Source organism: Rattus rattus, chromosome 11 (genome assembly GCF_011064425.1).
Source record: "Rattus rattus isolate New Zealand chromosome 11, Rrattus_CSIRO_v1, whole genome shotgun sequence".
NCBI lineage: Eukaryota > Metazoa > Chordata > Mammalia > Rodentia > Muridae > Rattus > Rattus rattus.
This window is the reverse complement of record NC_046164.1, coordinates 25,458,537-25,484,979: the sequence shown is the minus strand read 5'-3', so window position 1 is coordinate 25,484,979 and position 26,443 is coordinate 25,458,537. Positions and strand designations below refer to the sequence as shown.

General features: G+C 39.0%; 1 protein-coding gene across 1 annotated transcript in view; it reads left to right on the top strand.

The window, feature by feature from the left end:
- Positions 1-25,524, top strand: part of LOC116911939 — a 54,541-nt gene extending 29,017 nt beyond the window's left edge. The window contains exons 5-6 of the mRNA XM_032915834.1: positions 21,456-21,710; positions 25,461-25,524. Coding sequence (XP_032771725.1) covers positions 21,456-21,710; positions 25,461-25,524 — 319 coding nt within the window. The remainder of the gene's footprint in view (positions 1-21,455; positions 21,711-25,460) is intronic.
- The last annotated feature ends 919 nt before the right edge of the window (positions 25,525-26,443 follow it).

Genomic DNA, 26,443 nt, shown 5'->3' with positions numbered 1-26,443 from the left:
AGGACTTTGGTATCACTTTCATTTCTCAGTGACATGTTCTCATCTGTTACCTACATAAACATTCCTGTGTAATATTTGAAAACGGAAAGGAGCTCCTGGAGCTTTGGTGGGAAAAACGGAAATAACAGCTGCAACACCTAATATAAGCTGGTGCCAATGCTACCAGCTTTATCCTTCAGGCTCTCTACTCTCGAAATAAACAGCTTCCCTTATGAGAGACCCACTTGTGCCGAAACTAAAACAGGTCCCATCTTGTTTACTGCCTTATCTCCAGGTAACGGTCACAAGATCTACAACAAAGCATACACTCAGAAACGTTTGTTAGTGGGAAATGATGATTGCTGAAGTCATTACCATTGATTCAGCTCTTTTTCCTCTTTGAAGTCCCTGAGATATTGCCCTTCTATTTTCTCATCTCTCCTAAAGTCTTCCTTGGTAATGGTACCTGTCAGATCATACCACCTTTGTTTAATTCTCCCCTCTCCCTTCCCATCCAGTTCCATCCCTGTATCCCCTTTGGTAGGATTTCAATTTGTGTGCGCCATCTCTTCACTCATTAGAGCCAGGGACTGCCTGGTAACATGTGTAAGAAAAAGAAGAAACGGTGGAGCTTAAGTGAGTAAACCTGGGAAAGATAATTGGAAGGAGTTTGTAGTAACTCACTCCGATGGCTGCTGCTAGAAGCATTGGCCAGGGTTCTTCTGCATCCACATTACTCCAGACCCTATGCCACCATCTAATGTGCAGACACAGTTTAAAAGAGACTCGTGGCTACTTCTAGTTGTTAGTATTCCAACATCTTTGATTCAGATGAGCACAACTTATTATTTCATTTTTTTTCTGCCAAAATTCTTTCTACCTTATGAATTTCTCTCCTGCTCATGACCCTTCCATAAACTGTCACAGAATAGTAATTACAAAATCCCATCTAATCACTTCTTTGTGTATCTTTGTTATTTTTATCTGAGAGTCACCGTCAAGTTCAGCTTACATTTATGCGGCTTTGACTATTATAGTACAACTTTCATTAGTGTCACGTCTTAAGGCTCTCCCTGTGGGCCAACAACACCATAAAGGGGAAGGAAGAATGAGATTAGCATAATGTGTATTAAAATTACCATTGCTTAGGGAATGCAAATATGAGTACGTTTTTGACTTCAAGAATTTTTAATGGGAAAAGTTCCATATTTTTTTTTAAAAAGTACAGCAAACAAAATATATAACTGCGTAGCATGACACAGGTGAGTCATCAAGTGACAGACACCTTCCCCTTTGTGTGGGGATCCAAGTACTGTCTCCACTCACACCCTAGCTACTGAAGAGAGAAAAGGGTATGTGTATGGATCAAGTTCAAAGGCAAAAGTGAGGGAATGCTCCTGAGCCTCAACAATCAAAGGGGTAGCCCATATGAGTGTCTTCCTGAGGTGGGAATCAGGAAAGTTGGAGAATGAAGGGGGCATTTCTATACTATAACTGGAGGCTGTGATGCTGGCACAGTATGCCACCAGACACCTAACAGAAATGTCATCAAAAAAATCATGTTCTTATATACTGTGAGTACTACCAAAGTTGTGAATCTCTGTGTCACCTCCCTCATCTCAAGAAAATTACATTGTCCATGGTCATGCTTCCTTCACATGATCTATAGATCAACGGTTGATCAACGCAGGTATGTAAAGTTCTAATTCTCTCACTCCAATGTAGGCAATGATAAGAATGATGGAATTGGTTAGCTATTGCTAAGCTCAACATACAGCTTTGAGAGGACTGAACAGCTGATAACAGACTATTGTGAGCAACTGTGAAAGCTCAAAGCTTAGCTCACCTGGGCCTCTTGAGAGGATTGGCTTAGAGATCAGCTTCTCTTTTGCCCAGTCTTTCAGTTCTGCCCTCCCACTCCATTTCATGTAATGCCTTCAAGAGAACACAACATAGAACAATGCTAGGAGGCTTCAAGAAACTTCTCGATAACTGCCTCCCTCCCACAATCTCTCCCCCACCACACTCCCATTCACCTCTGAAAGGGACCTTAGGAACCACCTCCCACCCACCCACTCCACACCACCGTCGAGTCTTTGGAAGCTAGGTGCATCCTTCCCCACTGAGGTCAGAAAAGGCAGCCAAGCTAGAAGAACATAGACCACAGACAGGCAACAGCTATAGAGATAGCCCCCGCTCCAGAATGGGATTCACATGAAGACAGAGCTGCCTATAAGTTACATATGGGTGGGGGAAGGGAAATAAGTCCAGTTGTGCATTCTCTTTGGTTGGCAGTTCAGTCTCTGAGAGCCTCAAGGTTCCAGGTTAGTTGAGTCTATTGGTTTTTCTATGGATTTGTTGTCCCCTTTGGGGCCTCCCAATCCTTCTAACTCTTACATAACAGTTCTCAAGTTCCATCCATTGTTTTAGCTGTGGCTCTCTGCATTCCTCTGAGTAAGCTCAAGCTGGGTGGAGCCTCTCAGAAGACAGCTAATGTAGACTCCTGTCTGCAAGCGTAACAGTCTCACTAATAGTGTCAGGAATTGGTACTAGCTCATGGGATGGTTCTTTAGTTGGGACAGTCATTGCTTTGTTATTCCCTCAGTCTCTGCTCCATTCCCTGTCCCTGCAGTTCTTGTAGATGGATAAATTTTGGGTTGAAGGTTTTGTGGGTGGGTTGGTGTCCTTATCACACTACTGGGGTTCCTGCCTGGCTATAAGAGGAAGCCTCCTAGAGTTCCATATTCCCCAGGCTATGAGCCACAGTTAAGGTCACCTCCATTGATTTTTCAGTGCCTCTGCTATCCCATGTCTCTGGCACATTCTCAAGATTCCCCAGCCTTTCCAGCCCCAGTCAGTTGCAGATTTCAATTTATTCTCATGCCTATCTGGCCATCTCTCCTGTCTGTCCCCACACCTGATCCTGAAGCCCACCCTCCTCCATTCTTCTCTGTATCCCCTCTCCCTCCAAGTTCCCTTGCTCCACCTTCCTCTTATGAATATTTAATTCTTGCTTCTAAGTAAGATTCAAACATCCTTGCTTGGACCTTCCTTCTTATTTAGCTTCTTTGGGTCTGGAGAGTGTAGCGTAGCTATCCTGTATTTTATGGATAATATCCACTTAGAAGTGAATACATACCATACAGGTCCTTTTGGATCTGGGTTACCTCACTCAGGCTGATATTGCATCCATTTGCCTGCTAAATTCATGATATCTTTGTTTCCATTAACTAACAGTCCATTGTGTAGGTATACCATTATTTTCTTTATCCACTTTTCAGTTGAAGGACATCTAGATTGTTTCCAGCTTCTGTCTATTATGAATAAAGAAAGCTGCTATGAACATAGTTGAGCAGGTGCCCTTCTGGGACAGTGGAGCATCTTTTGACTATATGCCCAGGGGTGATATGGCTAGGTCTTGAGGTAGAAATATTCCTGGTGTTCTAAGAAATTGCCAAATTGGTTTCCAAAGTAGCTGTGCCAGTTTGAAATCCCCCCATAAATGCAGGAGAGTTCCCCTTGCTCCACATCCTGCACAGCAGGATGACTGGTCTAAGTTGAAATCTCAGAGCGATTTGCTTTTCCATGATGACTGAGGACTTTAAGCATTTAAGTGCTTCTCAGTCATTCGAGATTCCTCTGTTGAGAGTTCTCTGTTTAACTCTGTGCCCCATTTTTAATTATGTTATTTGGTTTGTTGGTTTCTAACTTCTTGAGTTCTTTATAAATTTGGATAACAGCCCTCTGTCAGCTGTAGGGTTTGCAAAGATCCTTTCCCAATCTGTAGGCTGCAGTCGACATTGTCCTTTGCCTTACAGAAAATATTCAATTTCATGAGACCCCACTTATCAATTGCTGATCTTAGAGCCTGAGCCATTAGTATTTTTTCCAGGAAGTTGATTCCTGTACCAATGAGTTCAAGGCTATTGAGCACCAATGAGTTTACGGCTATATTAGATTTAGTGTATCTGGTTTTACACTGAGGTCTTTGAAACACTTAGACTTGAGTTTTGCGCAGGTTGATAAATATGGATCTGTTTGCATTCTTCTACATGCAGACATCCTGGTAGATCAGCACCATTTGTTGAAGATGCTTTCTTTTTTGCATTGAATGTTTTGCTTCTTTGTCAAAACTTAAGTGTCCATAGGTGTGTGGGTTTATTTTACAGGGTCTTTGATTATTTTCCATTGATTAACCTGCGTGTTCCTATATCTGTACCATGGAGTTTTATTACCATTTCTCCATATTACAGATTGAAATCAAGGATGGTGATGTCTCCAGAAGTTCTTTTATTGTTTAGGAATCTTTTAGCTATCCTGAGATTTTATTTTTCCATATGAAGTTAGAAATTGCTCTGTCAAGGTCTGTAAATAATTACGTTGGAATTTTGACGGTAACCATATTGAATCTGTGTATTGCTTGGTAGAATGGCCATTTTCAGAATGTTAATCCTACGGATCCATAAGCTGGCATATAATTCCATCTTCTGATATAATCTTCAACTTCTTTCTTCAGTGACTTGAAATTCTTTTCATATAGGTCTTTCCCTTGTTTAGTTAGAGTTATACCAAGATATTTAATATAGTACATGGTTAGGGTAAAGAGTGATATTTCCCTAATTTCTTACTTAGGACCCTTTATTATTTGTAAAAGAAAGCTACTGATTTTATTTTAAGTTTATTTTGTATCCAGCCACTTTGCTGAAGTTGTTGATCAGCTATAGTTCTCTGGAAATTTTGTAGTTGCTTATATACTGTCATATCATCCACCAATGTCAATACTTTGACTTCTTCCTTTCCAATTTGTATCCCCTTAATCTCTTTTAGCTGTCTTGTTGCTCTGGCTAGAACTTCTAGTATTATATTGAATAGATAGGGAGAGAGTGGGCAACCTTATCTTTTCCCTGAATTTATTGGAACTCCTTTAAGTTTCCCTCTGTTTAGTTTAATGTTGGCTATTTGCTTGTTGTCCACTTGCTTTTGTTATGTGCCTTATATCCCTGATCTCTCTAAGACTTTTAACCTTAAGGGGTGTTGAATTTTGTCAAAGGCTTTTCAGCATCTAATGAAACAATCAATATGATTTTTTTAAGTTTGTTTACATGGTGGAATAGGTTGATAGATTTTCAAATATTGAACCATGCCTGAATTCCTGGGACAAAGTCTACTTGATCATGGTGGATGATGTTTTTTTAATATGTTTCTGGATTTGGTCTAAAAATATTTTATTAAGTATTTTTTGCATCAATTTCTTTGTGTGGTTTGGGTGACTATGAATTCATAGAAAGAGTTTGGCAATGTTCCTTCTGTTATCTTGTGGAATAGTTTGAGAAGTATTAGTGTTAGCTTTTCTCTGAAGGTCTGGTAGAATTTTGCACTAAAACCACCTGGCCCTGGTTGTTTTTTGTGTTTTTGGTTTTTTTAGGTTTTTTGGGGGGGTTGTTTTTTTGGGGGGGTGGTTTTTGGTTGGGAGACTCTTGAGTACTGCTTCTATTTCTTTGGGGGTTGTAGGGTTGTTTAAATAGTTTGCCTGATCTTGATTTAGCTTTGGTCAATAGGATCTCCCTAGAAAAAATTGTCAATTTTATTAAGATTTTCCAATTGTTTAAAGTACCAGTTTTTGAACTAAGATCCCATGATTCTTTGAATTTCCTCAATATCTGTTGTTATATCTCCCTTTTCATTTCTGATTTGCTTTTTTGGATACTGTCCCTCTGTCTTTTGCATAATTTGGCTAAGGGCTTATCTATCTTGTTGATTTTCTCAAAGAACCAGTTCTTGGTTTCATTGATTCTTTGCATTATTTTTTGTTTTGTTTTGTTTTGTTTTGTTTTTGTTGTTTTTTGTTGTTGTTATTGCTGTTGTTTTTAATTGATTGACTTGAGCCCTGATTTTCATTATTTCCTGCCTTCTACTCCTCTTTGGTGTGCTTGCTTCTTTCTGTTCTAGAGCTTTCAGGTGTACTTTTAAATTACTGTTATGAGAATTTCTAATTTCTTTATGGAGTACTTAGTACTATAAACATTTCCCCTAGCACTGCTTTCATGGTGTCCCATAAATTTGAATAAGTTGTGCCTTCATTTTCATTAATTTCTAAAATTTAATTCCTCTCTTTATTTCTTTCCTGACCCAGAAATTATTGAATTGAGAGTTGTTTAATTTCCATGCATGTGTAGGCTTTCTGGTATTTCTGTTGTTGTTGAAGTCCAATTATAATCCATGGTAGTCTGATAAGATACAAGTCATTATTTCAGTTTTCTTGCATCTGTTGAAGCTTGATTTGTGACTGACTATATGGTCAATTCTGGAGAAGGATCCATGAGATACTGAGAAGAAGGTATATTCTTTTGTGTTTGGGTGAAATATTCTGTGGATGTCTGTTAAGTCCATTTGATTCATAATATCTTTTCATTTCAATATTTCTCTGTTGTATTTTTGTCCAGATGACCTGTCAATTGGTGAGAGTGGGGTGTTTAAATCCCCCACTATTTATGTGTGAGGTTCAATGTGCAATTTAAGCTTCAGTAATGATTCTTTTACAAATGTGGGTGACCTTGTGTTTGGGGAATAGATTTCAGAATTGAGATATCATCTTGGTAGAATTTTCCTTTGATGAGTATGTGAAGTGTCAGCTCCTATATGGTTGGATTTGTGGATAATTATTGAATTGAAATTGAATTTGTCTGAAAATGTATTGTTTTCTCTCCCTATGGAGATTGAGAGCTTTCCTTGGTATATTTGTCCAAGGTTGGTGTCTGTGATTTTCTTAAAGCTTGCAAGGACTATCGAGGCCCTTCTTGCTTTTAGAGCCCTTGTTGAGGTGTCTTGTGTGATTCTGCCTGTGTATATTACCTGCCCCTTTCCCTTTCAGCATTTAGTTTTTAATGTAAGTATCCCATACATTAGATAGGCATGACATAGAACAGGTTTTGAATATCATTGCATGGTAACTATTACAGTTCTCTGAGCGAGGTATATGGTTTAGTCAGCAATGCACTGGGCTCACAAACAGGAAAACCTGAGTTTGATTCCCAGAACTGATAAGAAAATGCTGAATAAGACAGTATGAGTCTTTGATTCAAGTGCTAAAGACACACAGCCAGGCAGATCCCCAAAGCTCACTGGCCACCTAGACTAATGGGTTATTTCCAGGAGAGTAAGAGATTTTGTCTCAAAGAAGTTGAATTCCATTCCAAAGAATTTTGCCAAAGGTTATCTTATGTCCACCACCAGCACATGCACACAAGTACATGCTCATGCATTGCTACACACAGACACACAGACACACACACACACACACACACACACACACAAACACAAATATTTAAAAAGTGAATAGATATCATCACAATGAAAGGAAACACATCATTAGCTGGCATAATCAATTTTGGGGAAAATATGTAGTAATAACACATTACTAACCTCAATGTATACTCTTAAGAGAAATTAATGTAAAACCTATAGTTATTAAGAGATTATTAGGGCAGAGAGGCAGACACGCCTGCGAAACCAGAAGAGACTGCTCTCTGCACACATTACTGATTCCAGAGGAAAACACCGGAGGCCATCTGAAACCCTGGTGCACGGAGGCTCCCCGGAAGAGGCGCGCAGATCTTCCTGGTTACTGCCACCATGAGAGCCCGTGGGCAGAACCCATGAGCAACTTGAGCCTTGGGACCACAGGTAAGACTAACTTATCTGCTGCAAGTGACCTGCCTGGTGAACTCAACGCACAGGTCCACAAGAACAGCTGAAAACCTGTAGAAAGGAAAAACTACAGGCCCGAAAGCAGAACACTCTGTCCCCATAACTGACTGAAAGAGAGGAAAACAGGTCTACAGCACTCCTGACACACAGGCCTATAGGACAGTTTAGCCACTGTCAGAAATAGCAGAACAAAGTAACACTAGAGATAATTTGATGGCGAGGCAAGCGAGGAACCCAAGCAACAGAAACCAAGACTACATGGCACCATCGAGCCCAATTCTCCCATCAAAACAAACATGGAATATCCAAACACACCAGAAAAGCAAGATCTAGATTCAAAATCATATTTGACCATGATGCTGGAGAACTTCAAGAAAGACATGATGAACTCCCTTAGAGAACAAGTAGAAGCCTACAGAGAGGAATCGCAAAAATGCCTGAAAGAATTCCAGGAAAACATAAATAAACAAGTAGAAGCCCATAGAGAGGAGACACAAAAATCCCTGAAAGAATTCCAGGAAAACACAATCAAACAGTGGAAGGAATTAAAAATGGAAATAGAAGCAATCAAGAAAGAACACATGGAAACAACCCTGGAAATAGAAAACAAAAAGAAGAGACAAGGAGCTGTAGATACAAGCTTTTACCAACAGAATACAAGAGATGGAAGAGAGAATCTCAGGAGCAGAAGATTCCATAGAAATCATTGACTCAACTGTCAAAGATAATGTAAAGCGGAAAAGCTACTGGTCCAAAACATACAGGAAATCCAGGACTCAATGAGAAGATCAAACCTAAGGATAATAGGTATAGAAGAGAGAAGACTCCCAGCTCAAAGGACCAGTACATATCTTCAACAAAATCATAGAAGAAAACTTCCCAACCTAAAAAAAAAAAAAAAAAAAGAGATACCCATAGGCATACAAGAAGCCTACAGAACTCCAAATAGATTGGACCAGAAAAGAAACACCTCCCCGTCACATAATAGTCAAAACACCAAATGCACAAAATAAAGAAAGAATATTAAAAGCAGTAAGGGAAAAAGGTCAAGTAACATATAAAGGCAGACCTATCAGAATCACACCAGACTTTTCGCCAGAAACTATGAAGGCCAGAAGATCCTGGACTGATGTCATTCAGACCCTAAGAGAACACAAATGCCAGCCCAGGCTACAGTATCCTGCAAAACTCTCAATTAATATAGATGGAGAAACCAAGATATTCCATGACAAAAAACCAAATTTACACAATATCTTTCTACAAATCCAGCTACAAAGGATAATAAATGGTAAAGCCCAACATAAGGAGGCAAGCTATACCCAAGAAGAGGCAAGAAACTAATCGCCTTTGGCAACAAAAAAAACAAAGAGAAGAAAAGCACACAAACATAACACATCCAAGTATGAATATAACAGGAAGCAATAATCACTATTCCTTAATATCTCTCAACATCAATGGCCTCAACTCCCCAATAAAAAGACATAGATTAACAAACTGGATACGCAACGAGGACCCTGCATTCTGCTGCCTACAGGAAACACACCTCAGAGACAAAGACAGACACTACCTCAGAGTGAAAGGCTGGAAAACAACTTTCCAGGCAAATGGTCGGAAGAAGCAAGCTGGAGTAGCCATTCTAATATCAAATAAAGTCAATTTTCAACTAAAAGTCATCAAAAAAGATAAGGAAGGACACTTTATATTTATCAAAGGAAAAATCCACCAAGATGAACTCTCAATCCTAAATATCTATGCCCCAAATACAAGGGCAACTACATACGTAAAAGAAACCTTACTAAAGCTCAAAACACACATTGCACCTCACACAATAATAGTAGGAGACTTCAACACCCCACTCTCATCAATGGACAGATCATGGAAACAGAAATTAAACAGAGACGTAGACAGACTAAGAGAAGTCATGAGCCAAATGGACTTAACGGATATTTATAGAACGTTCTACCCTAATGCAAAAGGATATACCTTCTTCTCAGCTCCTCATGGTACTTTTTCCAAAATTGACCATATAATTGGTCAAAAAACGGGCCTCAACAGGTACAGAAAGATAGAAATAATCCCATGCGTGCTATCGGACCACCACGGCCTAAAGCTGGTCTTCAATAACAATAAGGGAAGAATGCCCACATACGTGGAAATTGAACAATGCCTACTCAATGATAACCTGGTCAAGGAAGAAATAAAGAAAGAAATTAAAAACTTTTTAGAATTTAATGAAAATGAAGGTACAACATACCCAAACTTATGGAACACGATGAAAGCTGTGCTAAGAGGAAAACTCATAGCGCTGAGTGCCTGCAGAAAGAAACAGGAAAGAGCATATGTCAGCAGCTTGACAGCACACCTAAAAGCTCTAGAACAAAAAGAAGCAAATACACCCAGGAGGAGGAGAAGGCAGGAAATAATCAAACTCAGAGCTGAAATCAACCAAGTAGAAACAAAAAGGACCATAGAAAGAATCAACAGAACCAAAAGTTGGTTCTTTGAGATAATCAACAAGATAGATAAACCCTTAGCCAGACTAACGAGAGGACACAGAGAGTGTGTCCAAATTAACAAAATCAGAAATGAAAAGGGAGACAGAACTACAGATTCAGAGGAAATTCAAAAAATCATCAGATCTTACTATAAAAGCCTATACTCAACAAAACTTGAAAATCTGCAGGAAATGGACAATTTCCTAGACAGATACCAGGTACCGAAGTTCAATCAGGAACAGATAAACCAGTTAAACAACCCCATAACTCCTAAGGAAATAGAAGCAGTCATTAAAGGTCTCCCAACCAAAAAGAGCCCAGGTCCAGACGGGTTTAGTGCAGAATTTTTTCAGACCTTCATAGAAGACCTCATATCAATATTATTCAAACTATTCCACAAAATTGAAACAGATGGAGCACTACCGAATTCCTTCTATGAAGCCACAATTACTCTTATACCTAAACCACACAAAGACCCAACAAAGAAAGAGAACTTCAGACCAATTTCCCTTATGAACATCGACGCAAAAATACTCAACAAAATTCTGGCAAACCGAATCCAAGAGCACATCAAAACAATCATCCACCATGATCAAGTAGGCTTCATCCCAGGCATGCAGGGATGGTTTAATATACGGAAAACCATCAACGTGATCCATTATATAAACAAACTGAAAGAACAAAACCACATGATCATTTCATTAGATGCTGAGAAAGCATTTGACAAAATTCAACACCCCTTCATGATAAAAGTCCTGGAAAGAATAGGAATCCAAGGCCCATACCTAAACATAGTAAAAGCCATATACAGCAAACCAGTGGCTAACATTAAACTAAATGGAGAGAAACTTGAAGCAATCCCACTAAAATCAGGGACTAGACAAGGCTGCCCACTCTCTCCCTACTTATTCAATATAGTTCTTGAAGTTCTAGCCAGAGCAATCAGACAACAAAAGGAGGTCAAGGGGATACAGATCGAAAAGAAGAAGTCAAAATATCACTATTTGCAGATGATATGATAGTATATTTAAGTGATCCCAAAAGTTCCACCAGAGAACTACTAAAGCTGATAAACAACTTCAGCAAAGTGGCTGGGTATAAAATTAACTCAAATAAATCAGTAGCCTTCTCACACAAAAAAGAGAAACAAGCCGAGAAAGAAATTAGGGAAACGACACCCTTCATAATAGACCCAAATAATATAAAGTACCTCGGTGTGACTTTAACCAAGCAAGTAAAAGATTTGTACAACAAGAACTTCAAGACTCTGAAGAAAGAAATTGAAGAAGACCTCAGAAGATGGAAAGATCTCCCATGCTCATGGATTGGCAGGATTAATATAGTAAAAATGGCCATTTTACCAAAAGCGATCTACAGATTCAATGCAATCCCCATCAAAATACCAATCCAATTCTTCAAAGAGTTAGACAGAACAATTTGCAAATTCATCTGGAATAACAAAAAACCCAGGATAGCTAAAACTATCCTCAACAATAAAAGGACTTCAGGGGAATCGCTATCCCTGAACTCAAGCAGTATTACAGAGCAATAGTGATAAAAACTGCATGGTATTGGTACAGAGACAGACAGATAGACCAATGGAATAGAATTGAAGACCCAGAAATGAACCCACACACCTATGGTCACTTGATTTTTGACAAAGGAGCCCAAACCATCCAATGGAAAAAAGATAGCATTTTCAGCAAATGGTGCTGGTTCAACTGGAGGTCAACATGTAGAAGAATGCAGATCGATCCATGCTTATCACCCTGTACAAAGCTTAAGTCCAAGTGGATCAAGGACCTCCACATCAAACCAGACACACTCAAACTAATAGAAGAAAAACTAGGGAAGCATCTGGAACACATGGACACTGGAAAAAATTTCCTGAACAAAACACCAATGGCTTATGCTCTAAGATCAAGAATCGACAAATGGGATCTCATAAAACTGCAAAGCTTCTGTAAGGCAGCAAACTGTAAGGCAAAGGACACTGTGGTTAGGACAAAATGGCAACCAACAGATTGGGAAAAAGATCTTTACCAATCCTACAACAGATAGAGGCCTTATATCCAAAATATACAAAGAACTCAAAAAAGTTAGACCAAGAGGGGAGACAAATAACCCTATTAAAAAATGGGGTTCAGAGCTAAACAAAGAATTCACAGCTGAGGAATGCCGAATGGCTGAGAAACACCTAAAGAAATGTTCAACATCTTTAGTCATCAGGGAAATGCAAATCAAAACAACCCTGAGATTTCACCTCACACCAGTGAGAATGGCTAAGATCAAAAACTCAGGTGACAGCAAATGCTGTCGAGGATGCGGAGAAAGAGGAACACTCCTCCATTGTTGGTGGGGTTGCAGACTGGTACAACCATTCTGGAAATCAGTCTGGAGGTTTCTCAGAAAATTGGACATTGAACTGCCTGAGGATCCAGCTATACCTCTCTTGGTCATATACCCAAAAGATGCCCCAACATATAAAAAAGACACGTGCTCCACTATGTTCATCGTAGCCTTATTTATAATAGCCAGAAGCTGAAAGAACCCAGATGCCCTTCAACAGAGGAATGGATACAGAAAATGTGGTACATCTACACAATGGAATATTACTCAGCTATCAAAAACAACGAAGTTTATGAAATTCAGAGGCAAATGGTTGGAACTGGAAAATATCATCCTGAGTGAGCTAACCAATCACAGAAAGACATACATGGTATGCACTCACTGATAAGTGGCTATTAGCCCAAATGCTTGAATTACCCTAGATGCCTAGAACAAATGAAACTCAAGACGGATGATCAAAATGTGAATGCTTCACTCCTTCTTTAAAAGGGGAACAAGAATACCCTTGGCAGGGAAGAGAGAGGCAAAGATTAAAACAGAGACTGAAGGAACACCCATTCAGAGCCTGCCCCACATGTGGCCCATACATATACAGCCACCCAATTAGACAAGATGGATGAAGCAAAGAAGTGCAGACCGACAGGAGCCGGATGTAGATCGATCCTGAGAGACACAGCCAGAATACAGCAAATACAGAGGCGTAATGCCAGCAGCAAACCACTGAACTGAGAACGGGACCTGCTGAGGAATCAGAGAATGAACTGAAGAGCTTGAAGGGGCTTGAGACCCCATATGTACAACAATGCCAAGCAACCAGAGCTTCCAGGACTAAGCCACTACCTAAAGACTATACATGGACTGACCCTGACTCTGACCCTCATAGGTAGCAATGAATATCCTAGTAAGAGCACCAGTGGAAGGGGAAGCCCTGGGTCCTGCTAAGACTGAACCCCCAGTGAACTAGACTGTTGGGGGGAGGGCGGCAATGGGGGGAGGAACACCCATAAGGAAGGGGAGGAAGGGATGCTTTTCCGAAACCGAAAGGAATAACACTAAAATGTACATAAGAAATACTCAAGTTAATAAAAAAAAAAAAAAAAGAGAGATTATTAGGAACTACCTTTGAAACTGCAAAGGATGATTATTATTATTACTATTATTATCATTTTATCATCTCTTGTATCAGGTTGTCAAAGAAAGACAAAGCCTGCCCAAAAACATGACAGTAAGCATTGGCAAGCACTAAAGAAAACTAAAACTCCTGTATCCAGCAAAACATATTGATATAGGAGCTGTCTCCTGTGACACAAGATTTAACACACAAATAAATAATCTAGAGATAGTGCTTCCTGAAATATTGCTTTTAAAAGTGTGAACAAAGCATTGGGCCACAAGAAATAAAATAAAAAACTCCAACTTCCACGAAGGGTGATGGAATAGAAAGATAAATGACTCAGAAAAATCTTAATGTCCATGTTAAAGTGAATGCCATAGTTTGAATGTTGAATTTCCCAACAGAATACTACTGGAAGGTGGTAGAAAGTATGAGGGAGAATAGAACACCTATTCCTTCTTATCTTTTTTGGTTCTTGACCTTTAATTGAGAGGTTTTGTTCTGTCATATGCTCCAACCACCAAATGTAAGGAAACTGATCATGGAATGAACTTTCAACAGTGAGAACATACAGATATGCTCTCCGTTCATTATATACGGACTTTTATCATATAAACTTTGTTACAGTAGCAGAAAGTTACTGACATAACAAAAGACCAGAGAACATACAAGATGACAGTGTACAGTGAGAAGTCCAAGAGGAGACATTATGGACATAAGCAATAATATTGGAGTGTGAAGGGGCAGTCTCACGTCCATAACCAATGTCAATGATGTCTCTCCTCTATGGCTCAAGAATCATAGTTGAAGGAATAGTTGATTATGTGTCATAATCAGGTCCCACCTAATGACAAATATAGAAAGGCTTCCAAAAACAATTAAGATTGGTACAAGTACTTAATTCTCAGAAAAATGAATGAGTTATTTGTCAAGATGGAGATGACCATTGAGAAGGCCAGGACCACTGAGGAATATCAAACAGATCATAAGAACAGGAAAACAAAGAGGAAGGTATCTCTGTAGTGTCTAGGGTGAGCCAAGAAATAACTTGCCTCTAAATAAATATTATAATCATTTTTACTTTCTGCCCTTCTATTCCTCAAATGACACCTAGGCCAGCTTTGGGATCTAATGTGCAAAATAAAACTTGCTAAGACCCAAAGAGGAAGGACAATTCAATAAACATGGTAATAGTTTTATCAGTGCTTTCTTTGAGGAAGTCATATGACATTTATAGCATTAATTTCATTTTTTAAAATGTTTAATAAAGAATATATTGGTCTTTCAAGGTTATTGATCCCAGGACATGGAGTGATATTGTTATGCATGTAGGCTTCCAGCTCCAACACATGAACATCGAAGTTGGCTTTTTATTCCAACAGGATTGAGTTCAATTCTTCCTCCTACTTAATCGTCTCTCTCAGCTCCATAAATATTGCTGTTAAGTTCCTTCATATATATCTATATCTCAGCGTCTAATGCTCAGAGAGCCTGACACAAAGTCTACTGAGTTATACCAACATCTAAATCCTTTATTTTTAAAATTCATGAGGTATTTATTCTTTCTTGACCTCCATCTCCTAAGTATCAACTACACATAATTTCAACTATACAGGGTTACAATGTACTTAGGGAAGTGTATCCCTAAAATTAAAAACCTAGAAATTTATCAATTTCATGTGAGCCCCCATCCTCTCTTTAAATTCATTGAGTTTCCTTTCCCTTTAAAATTACTTATAATAGAAAACAATTGAAATGAATCCAAAATACCACAGAAAACCAGTGTTCAAGAGATGAAAGTCACAGTAATCATTGCACTGTCGTGTCATAGGACCAACTAAGTACTCCACATTGCTACTAGAAAAGGAGCAGATACAGCCTCCCTCCCAGGAGCCAGACACATGCCATGATGTCTCTGCTGGTGTCAATTATTCCTTCTTCCTTTCTTGCTTTTCCTCTTTTCCTTCTCACTCTACCATTTTCTATTTGCTTCCCTTCTCATTTTTCATTACTATAAAGTCTCAGTCTTTCAAAGCCAACATATTTTGCTATTTTGGAATGAATTGTTGAAAAAACTCAATGTAGTATGTATACTTAGATGATAACCTTTTATAAGTTTGGGATTAAAAATTATTGAATTAAAATCAGTTAACAAAGGTACCATTATTTAGTAAAATTAGTATGTAAAATGCAAGACAGAAGATAAACAACTAATGGCCTTCTATAATGAACTGGCTCATAAGATCTAGAAAAATGTTAAAAAGAAATATTATTAACCTTTTACCTGAAGAATGGGGAAAGAGGCTGTGTGTCTCTGTCTATTCATTTGAAATAACTTTTTATGCAAGAAAATGCCATCTTTGAAATCCAAGGCGAAATCACTTTCTGACATCATGCTCGGTGGATGTTCAGAGCAGGAAAACAAACTTTCTGAGAAATGAGTGCATTGAGTCAAATGTGAATTGTATTTGAAAGTTTAAAGCTCTAAAAAGGTAAACAGCAGGAAGAAAAAATTGCTGAATAAGCACAGCTTAAAAATTGGCCATGTCAGTGATTGAAGGGTAAACGGAGAGGGGAAATAGAAAGATTGAAAATCTAATGCCATACGATATCAATAATTCACTGAAGGCTAACTCTTTTTCTAGAGAAAAATGAACTCTCGGTTCATGTTAGTCCTTCTTGTCAATACATTAAAACTTGGAATTATAAAGAGCTTAATGAAATTTAAAAATCAGTATCATGTAAAGAAATAGCACAAATAGCCCTTCAAACATGTCATTGTCATACTTGCCTGTCCCTTGATTTCCTAGAAACTGTGTGATGAATTAGAAATATTGAGAATGGGAGACTAATATCCCTACCCATACACAGGGACAAAACAGAGGGATTCCCAGTGTTCTTGGTGTCCAAAGTGCTGAAACGGAAAGGAAAATACAAAACAGGTTCATTCCTAGAGTCTATATTTCATATAAGAAATAGGAAGCAATGTAATAACTCAGAATTAATTTTTGAGAAATTGTATCTAATTGTTCTATTTTCACCACAGCTGTCAGCAAAACTCTGAATTCTTAATACAGGGAGCAAAATATGGTACAGAATAACACCTGCCTAAACACTAAACTATGTTCGTTCTCCAAAATCCGGCAAATGTCATACTTGGTACTTGAGAATGAAGAAAACACAATTTGTTCAAGAGTTCTGTTTACAAATTCAGATACAGATAAACAGGAGAATAACTTAGAGTCTTGTGCTCAGGATCCTCCTGAGAATAAAAGTTGGCCAAACAGCCCTCCCCCCAAATAAAACAAAACAAGCAAACAAACACCCACCCAGTAGATTTCTAAATACACAAATTTGAGTGGTTTCCTTCTGTTGTTATTTCTTAAAGTTTTCTTTCATTTTTACTAACTTCTTATTCATTTTATAGTCTGATCACAGCTTCCCTGTCAGTCCCCACCTCTCTCCTCACATCTCTACCATCCACAACTCCTCCCCATCTCCTCAGAAAAGGGAGTCCTCCCATGGATATCCACCAGCCGTGGCTTATCATCTTCTAATAAGACTAGGCGTACCTACTCTTACTGAGGCTAAAAGAGGCAGTCCAGTTAGGGGAAAGAGATACAATGGCAGACAATATAGTCAGAAATGGGTGCTGCCTCTGATGTAGGAGTCCCAAAAGAAGACCCAGCTGCACAACTGTAACATCTGTGCAAAGATCCTAGGTTCATCCCATGAACGCTCTTAGGTAGCAGTTCAGTCTCCATGAGCCCCTATGGGCCCAGTGTAGTTGATTCCGTATGTTGTCTGTGTCTTTGACTCCTCTAGGTCCTACAATCCTTTCTTCCCCTCTTCCACAAGATTCCCCAAGCTCCACGTAATATCTGGCTGTGGGTCTCTGCATCAGTTTCCATCAGTTACTGGGTGAAAACTCTCTGATGAAAGTTATGCCAGATTCAGTCGGCAAGGGTAGCAGAATAGTGATAATAGCATCAGGGATGGACTCCCTCTCAGGACATGGATCTCAAATATGGTCAATCTTTGCTTGGCCCTTCCTTCAAAATTCTGCTCCAAATTTGTGGCTGGGTTTGTATCCCAGTGTCTTCATTGGAAGTTTTCTCAGTTTCAGGAGATGGCCTGTTCAGGCTCCATGTCCCCCATTACTAGGAGTCTTAGCTATGCCACTGTGCATTTACATTTTTTAAAACCTGCTTTTAATAAGGGTTCTCAAATGCTTCAAGTCCACTGTCGAAAGGTAGAAGGAAAAAGAGTTGAAGAGGACAAAGGGATGTGGACCTATTTAGAAGTTGCTCCTTGGGGGCACTTCCAATCTCTGTAAGGATACCAGAAGTCCAGTTCCATAGTGTTTTGTTATAAAACAGGAATCAGCAGTGATGGCATGATCCAGCAGAAGCTGCCAGGCTGCCAGGAAGTTTTTGCCCTGCCTCTCTCAATGAAGCAAAGATCAGTGAGGATGGAGACTCAAGAACAATGAGGCATTGCGAAGGTAGCTATGGAAGAGCACCATCAGTGTCCTTTGAGTCATATTTATACTCTCTCCAAGATATCACCCATCCTCCCATGGGTCTTGCCTTAGCAAAACACCACATGAGTCTGTATCACCTGATAGAGGAACATTCATGTCAGGTCACCCTCATAGATTCCTGGTAGCTTCCATTGCCCTCAGTTTCTAGCTCATCACAGAAATGCCCCCTAATTCAGTTGTCCCTCCCACCTTCCTTTCCCCCACTTCATCCCTCCTGTTCTATCCCTCTTCACCCCCCTGCCATGGAGTCCCATCTCCACATCCACCCCTGATCTCTGATCTACTTTCCTTTCTCAGTGATAATCAGGCATCACCACAATATGGGGAACTATATTAAAGAGTACCATTATCAGGAAGGCTAAGAACTACTGGCTTAGAAAAGGACATCAGTGAATGTTAGGAATGAAGGGGATCTTAGAGTTTATTAAAACACATCACTTTAACTGCTAAAGAAGCAACTTAAAGACACAAATGTAAAGGCAGAACACATCCAGCTTCCTTCATCACCTGCTACTATGCAAATCTGGGTAAATCATCTAAGCTCTCTGCACCTCAGGTTTCTCAGTTCAAGGATTGCCTTTCTGTCTTGATGGATTTCTTTGAGAGCTGATTAGTATGTTCATAGCAAGGCCAGGAACAAAATACCCAATAAAATAAATTTCTTTTGTAAACTTGTTTTTTTTTATTTCATGTGTATTGCATTTATATCATTTATATCTTAAGAAACATAATCTGTTAAAAATTTGACTATTGTAGGCTGCATGGCTCAGGTAGTAAAGGTGTTTGCCACCAAGCCTGATGAACTGAGTCGACTCCCTGGGACCCAAGTGGTAAAAAGGAAGAAGTGACTCCTACAATTTGTTCTCTGATGGGCATATGGGTGTGTTGGCATGTGCTGTTCCTGCCAAAAATAAGAATAAAAAAAGCAAAAAATAAAAACACACACAAGGAAAATAAATGCATGAATTTTAAAATCAACTATTGTAACTTTGAAAAACAAAATCCCATTCTGTTTAAAATCATCAGCTATATTAAACATTATCATTATCATTTTCATTATATTATATTATATTTAACTCACATTTAGGCATAATGAACATTGGTAAGCTTAGCATGTGCTCTTCTTTGTAAGATTCTGTATCTTAATTCTCCACGCTTTTGTGCTGAGGATGATGTCATTGTTAACCTCACTTTATATATAATAGTTTATGTTCCCAGATGGCTCAACTGACCCTAAATATCTTCTCAGTTTTTCCCGCATACTATACATGTGATAATCTGCTGATATACTGATATCGTTATAGTGTAACATAAAATAAATCCTCAGAGAAGCGTGTAAGACAGACGGGATGGAAGCAGCAGTAACAAGCACTAAAAAGAAGAGAACAGAAAACTCACAGGTAAGAGAGTCAAAGTCTTGAGTTAATAAAATGGCTCAGTAAGTACAGGCATTGAATCCAAACCTAAGAATCCTACATCAACTTCTGAATCCATAAAGTGGCAAAAAGGAACCTACTCGTGAAAGTCAATATACAAGTCATGAAAGCAGGTACTCACAGTCATAATATACACACACAATTAATTAATTAATTTTTAATTGGGAGAGAGAAGCAAAAAATATCTTCATCTAGAATATTTCACTCAGAAAGAAAAACCTAAACCCAAAGAAACAAGTTGATGTGTAAGGAAAGGAGAAAGACATGGATATCTTTAACCTTAAAACAGCAGTAACAACAGCAAGCGAACAAACAAGCAACCTAGTATTTCCTTAAAGCTCTCTAAATGTGCTACTGGATTGTCATCTGTAGGAAGAGGATCATTTTATGGAAATGTAACTTTGCTGTAGATATTCTATACAGCCCATTATTTTTAAAGCAGTAACAGACAGGCAGGCAGACACCCTCTAATCATCCTAAATGCAGCAGACCAACAAAGACATCCACTTTAGGCTCTGAGCAGACAGCTTCACTCAGCAAACACATCTCCAACATGACTGTCCCTGGGTCTCCCACCATGGGAAGAAGCAGTAATATTGCCCATGGCTCTTAAGGAAAAAGAAAATAATTTGAATTTGTGACATGTGAGACTAGATCCAAAAGTCTGTCTTCAGAAAAATAAAAGAATAAAACAAACACAAAAGCAAAGATGTGGGAACAAGATATGAACTGTCTCTTTTGGTAAATTTTTAAACCACATTATGCTCATCCATGATTGTTTGAAAGTATGTGCTCTTTACATAGGAGCTTCAAATCAACTTTCCTCTGGAGACCCCAAAACCTCAATTCGTATTTGTGAAAATATAGTAGCAAGAAATCCTTGATAATCCTTCCTGATACAGTTTGTGATACTTTTCAAAAGTTGATTTAATGTAGGGATTAGTTAAGAGGTCACTATTCTACTGTCTTCCTAAAGGTCAGGGACCTCACACAGTTTTAGTCTATTCATGTAGATGCTTCAATTCTACTTAGAAGGGGAAACAATTATCATGAGATATAGAGGGAGGGAGATATTGGGAAGGGAGAGAGGAGGGGGAGGGAAGAAAGGGGAACAGGATCAGGTATGGAAAGAGACAGGAGAGAAGGACAGAAAATTGAACAGAAATATGTAGCAGTGGGGGATGGAAAATTAGGGGAACCACTAGAAAGTTTCAGATACCAGAGAAGCAAGAGGTTATCAGGACCCAGTGGGGATGACATTAGCTGAAATACTCAACAATGAGGATAAAACCTTTAGAGACCACCTCCAGTGGATAGGCCTCAGCTCTGTCAGCACCTGACCAACACAGATTCAGATGCTTTCAACCAACCATAAGGCTAAGCACAGTGTCCCCAATGGAAGAATTAGGGGAAGGACTGAAGGAGCTGAAGGGGATTGCAACCCCATAGGAAAAACAACAATATCAACCAACCAGACCACCCAGAACTGCCAGGGACTAAACCACCAATCGAAGAGTATACATGGATGGACTCATTGCTCCAGAAACATACAGAGGATTGCCTTATATGGCATCAGTGGGAGGGGAGACCCTTGGTCCTGTGGAAGCTTGATTCCCCAACATAAGGGCATGCTAGCACAGTGAGACAGGAGTGAGTGGGGGGGGGGATACCCTCATAGAGACAAAAGAGATGGGTAGAATGAAAGGTTTGCAGAGGGGAAACTGGGAAGGGGGGACAATATTTGAAATGTAAATAAATAAAATACCCAATAAACAATTTAAAAATAAAATAAATTCTTACATTACCATTGACAATGCCAATGTTTCCCACAGATTCTCAGCCCTATGGAAAAATCTTAGTTCCTTAAATCCTACTTTTAATAAGCTTCCGTGTATATTATTAAGCAAAAGAGAGGCGTCACGGATACTTCCAAACTGTAGTGATGTCCTTGAGGAAGAGCAGATGCATGGAGAACCCCAACGAGAGTTAAAAGTACTGTTAACTTTCAGTGCAAATGAAGCAGAACTACAGGGACAAGCCGAAAATGTGCATTGGTGTCTTAGCCAGCCAACCTCCCAAGGAATTCTGTGAGTAAGTGGACAAATTTGACCAAAGCAGCTGCAGAACTTTATAGCTGACAATTAAGAAGTGCTGAGACGTACCAGTGTGAAATTGCAGTATTAAGGACCTGAAGCTGCAGTAGCAGCTGGGCTGATCTCCTGCCTCAGCACTTTTCTATCCAGTTCCCTCCAAGCCAGGAGATGAGCCCAGGGGAGGGGCTGGCAAAGCCAGAGTAGCAGTCTGTGTGGCAAAGGACAGAAACCTACAGGAGGGTCTTCATTGCTTTAGATGCACTCTTGGGGTACAGGAAAGAAGAATCTAATTTTAATCTATAGATTAGATGACATTGTGTATGTGAACAACAGAAGACCCTCTAAAACTTTGTAAATCCCTGATCAGAAGAATCAGCAAGAAGAGCTTAGTCTTCTAAGCCATGGAATTTATGAGACTTTGCACATTATGTTAATGTTCTAAACATGTGGCTTTTACAGTAATGTGTGAGGATTTGCTTAAAATTACTAATCAGAGAAATTAAAATAAAATTACCAACGAGACACAATCATTCCAGTTAAGATGACCATGACCAAAAGAACACAACACTTTTAGCAGGTTATCAATATCTTTCCGGTACTTATATTATTCCTGGTGCTTTTTTAAATGTAACTATGGTTTCTCTCACTCAAGGGTTTCATAATGAGAAGGTACTTGTAGCTCTGTAATAATTAGAAAGTATAGAGAGTCATAACTTATTATCCACAGGAGATGGATTTCAGTATGTTTCTCCCCTTGATGAGGATACCAAAGTCAGCTGATACACAAATCTATTGTATGACATGACATGTGCCACTGTATTTGTATTAACCATGTAATCCCTTCAATAAGACACCCAGTACCCCATGAATGACTATTACTGCACTGGGTAGGAGAGAGGATGACAAAGGACAAAGTCTGCTAATCATCACTACAGATGGGACAGCTTTCTTCTGAATGTTTTTAACGAGCCGATATCATGCATGAGGAATGCACATGCACTATGCATTTACATGCATAAGTACAATGTACATGTCCAGATAGCTTTATACATATTATTGTGTGTGTGTACTTGTATGTAGTACTAAACTTTACTTACTCTCTACCTACTTACTCCATGACTAACAGATATATGTTTAAAATGCCACGTTTCTATTTAATGGGAGTTCATTGACTCATACCTACTTGCCCTCCCTTGAATTTTTAATCCCAGTCTGACTTAAGGTAAAGCAAAGCAACACAAACCCCACAAGGCAAGGGATATCACCTGTTTTGAATGATTAGAATCAAATGACACAGTAGATATATATGACACGACTGTGATGTGATAAATACATATCCTATATTTATGTAATTCTCCCCTTTATGCAATGTGAGTTTAAGGAAAATATGTTAAAATACTAATTACTGATATGGCATAAATTGAGATTGAGTGTCCCCCAAAGATTATGCATTAAAGTTTAATCTCACTTCTGAAATATTGAATACTGAATATTCATTTTGCCATGGTATTTGGATAAAAGAGCTTTTAGAAGTGATTAAGATGAGATAATGTTACCTATATAAAATTTGAATATTAATGATTTTATAAAAACAAGTAAAGAGACCTGGACACACACATATCTGCCCTCTTTCCTATTGTACAACGACTTGTGCCCCTTTGGAAGAAAATAATATAGCCTTTTAGATCAAAACCTTCTAGAAGACATACTAAATAGCCTCTTTTCCATAGGAGAGCCTCACACATTTCTTTTTTTTTTTTTTTTTGGTTCTTTTTTTAGGAGGTGGGGACCGAACCCAGGGCCTTGCGCTTCCTAGGCAAGCGCTCTACCACTGAGCTAAATCCCCAACCCCACCTCACACATTTCATTAAACTATGTATAATAAGGCAAACAGACCAACACAGAAACATACTTTGAAATAAGAAAGAACATTGTGTGCATGTGCATGTGCATGTGCATGAGGGTGTCGATATGCTTGGGTGTGTGTGTGTGAGTGTGTGTGTGTGTGTGTGTGTGTGTGTGTGTGTGTATCTGTGTAGCTTATAACATTGATTAAGTACAACTGTGATTGTAAAGTGTTTGGAAAGTGACTGACATAGACTAAGTTCGTTAACGTAATTGGACACCTTCTCTTCTCTAACCTAAAAGCACCATGCCCACCCTTTAGATCCTCTACTCACAGTTCTGTCTTCCTGCTTATATTAGTTCTTTGATGATCCATACAATGTATTTTGACAATAACCATCCCCTCAACTCTTTTTAGTAAATCCTTAACACTTTTTTCTTTTAGTAGCATGATGAGAAGACAGAATACTTATTTCCTAAAGCATGAAATGCAATGACCTCAATACCAGAGAGAACAGGAAGAACGGCAGCAGTTAGATACGACCATTGTGTACTTCAGACCTGGGGCCCAGATGCCGCTGAGTCTGAGCTAGGACTGCATGAAGGCCTCCTCTGTGAGGATAAACTCTCGTGGTACCAGAAAGTGCCATAAAAGCTCTCAAAGGAGGGAAGCAACCAAGAGTCCTACCCAGCTATGATGCCTGTGAACCACAATAATTACCATTATGGCCTAATAAGCCGAAGGATGCAATAGTCACCTTGGTGGTAACCAAGGCTTTATAAATGGACTTAAGATCATTTATAAACACAACAAGAACCCACAACAATCATTGCTGGCATTGGAAACCTAGACCACTACCTAGGCCTAGTGAGTAATGGATCATAGAAGAGAATCTATATATTCCCCACTTTGCTAAACAGCCTAACACCTAGCTATATTTTAAATATTTGTTCTTATACACAGATAAATGTAATCCTCACCCCTCACCAATGAATCTTCTGTTTGAAACCTACAAAACAATTACCGAGAAATTATCTGATCAAAATGCAGAGTTGTGCAGCCACGTCAATTGATACATTTGTAATATAGCTCTTAGAGCTATTGCTCAAGGATAATCACAGAAAGGATGGCAGGAAGATTCCAAAAGTCAGAGGGAATTTGATGTGAGATTGTGTCTGCCCTAGTAACGTCAGGAGCTACGCCCATAAAATTTCAACAATATGACTGCTTAACATGAGCTGGATAACACCAACAGGCATGCTAACATGGATGAGAAAAAGGTCATGAAGCCTCAATACTACAGGAAGAACTACAGGCAACTAAGGAATACATGAACAGGAGGCAGAGAAAATACTGGGACTGGCATCTTTGGAACCCGACAGCCTATCCTGAATGATATACCTCTCCCAACAAAACCACATTTCCTAACTCTAAGCAGTTCCACTGACTGAGGACCAAGTACTCAAACACACAAGCCTTTGGGGACTGTTTTCATTCACCATCTCACCCTATATGTACAGAAGAAAGCAGTGATATTTAAATACACCTTTAAACAAGATGAAAATTAACCCAAAGCTTCGAATAATGCTTTTTCTTTGTTTGTTTCACTGTGTTATGCATTGTTCTGCAGAACTCTCAGCGTGTATAAACATGTGTTGAATTCAGTAAGGCAGGCTGTTCCACGAGACTCTCCTCTTAAAATCTGGCAATTTTCTCTAGCACTAATTGTCATGTTAACTCTGTGTACATGTTTTTTTTTTCTTTTTTTCGGAGCTGGGGACCGAACCCAGGGCCTTGCGTTTGCTAGGCAAGCGCTCTACCACTGAGCTAAATCCCCAACCCCCTGTGTACATGTTTTAAATATAACTATCCTACTATACTGCCTAATATTTTTACAGGGAGAAGTATGAGTATGGTGACATAGAAGAAAAAGGCAAAATCATGGGATACAGGCAGCAGTAGAATCCTGCAAACAATGATGGCATCTAGACATCATCAGGTGAATAATGCATGAAGTTATAACCCAGCATGAAATTCAGGACTTGTTCTTTCTCCCAGGATACTTACTGTCTGCTTAACCATTGCCCCTTAGTGTTGCACATCTTCCTTTTAACTATTCTTTTGCCACATTGCTGTACATAGTGATTTTATGACATCCTGAGTTCTAGGATATTAGGAAAGGGTCATTCAAATATTATGGACTTAGGCTGCCTCAGCCTATGGCTAGACTTTTTCTGAATCATAGAATTAAGTGGTAACTTACAGAGAACCGGGATTTTAGCCTGAATATCAAGACTCTTAATCATATTTTCCTGAGGTCATGTCTTCAGTGGCAGAATTGGCTGGCCCAATTCCTATCAAATTCTTTGAAGTATGTGTACCTTTTTACACTGTTGTCTAAGCTTCAGATCATGTAGTTATAGACCTATATAAAGATGTGCTATCATCTGTCAATCAACATGCTTGAAATTGCTTGTTGGTTGGTTGGTTTGTATGTTGTAAAAATAATTTTAGTTGTTTGCTCTCCAGGAAAGTTCCTCATTTTAATGGTAGATCATAAATCCGTCTCTCAGAAATCTGTGAAGTTCTACTGGCAGAGTACATTGGACCGTTAATTTCTGTTTTCACTACTCAGTTGCTGGAACAAAGACAATGTAAGCTCAAGATGTGGTGTTGTCTCAATAAATTCATAATACAAAGTGAGCAATATCTTTCAATCACAGGACTGGAATAATGGCTCATATAACCAGCTAAGTTAGAGAGAAGAATGGACTTTACAAATGGATTCACATACTTAGACAATAAAATATTCAGAATTTACCCATCTGAAAGCTGGCTGTGGAACTAGGTTATGCACACTGGAATAATCACACATAGCTAG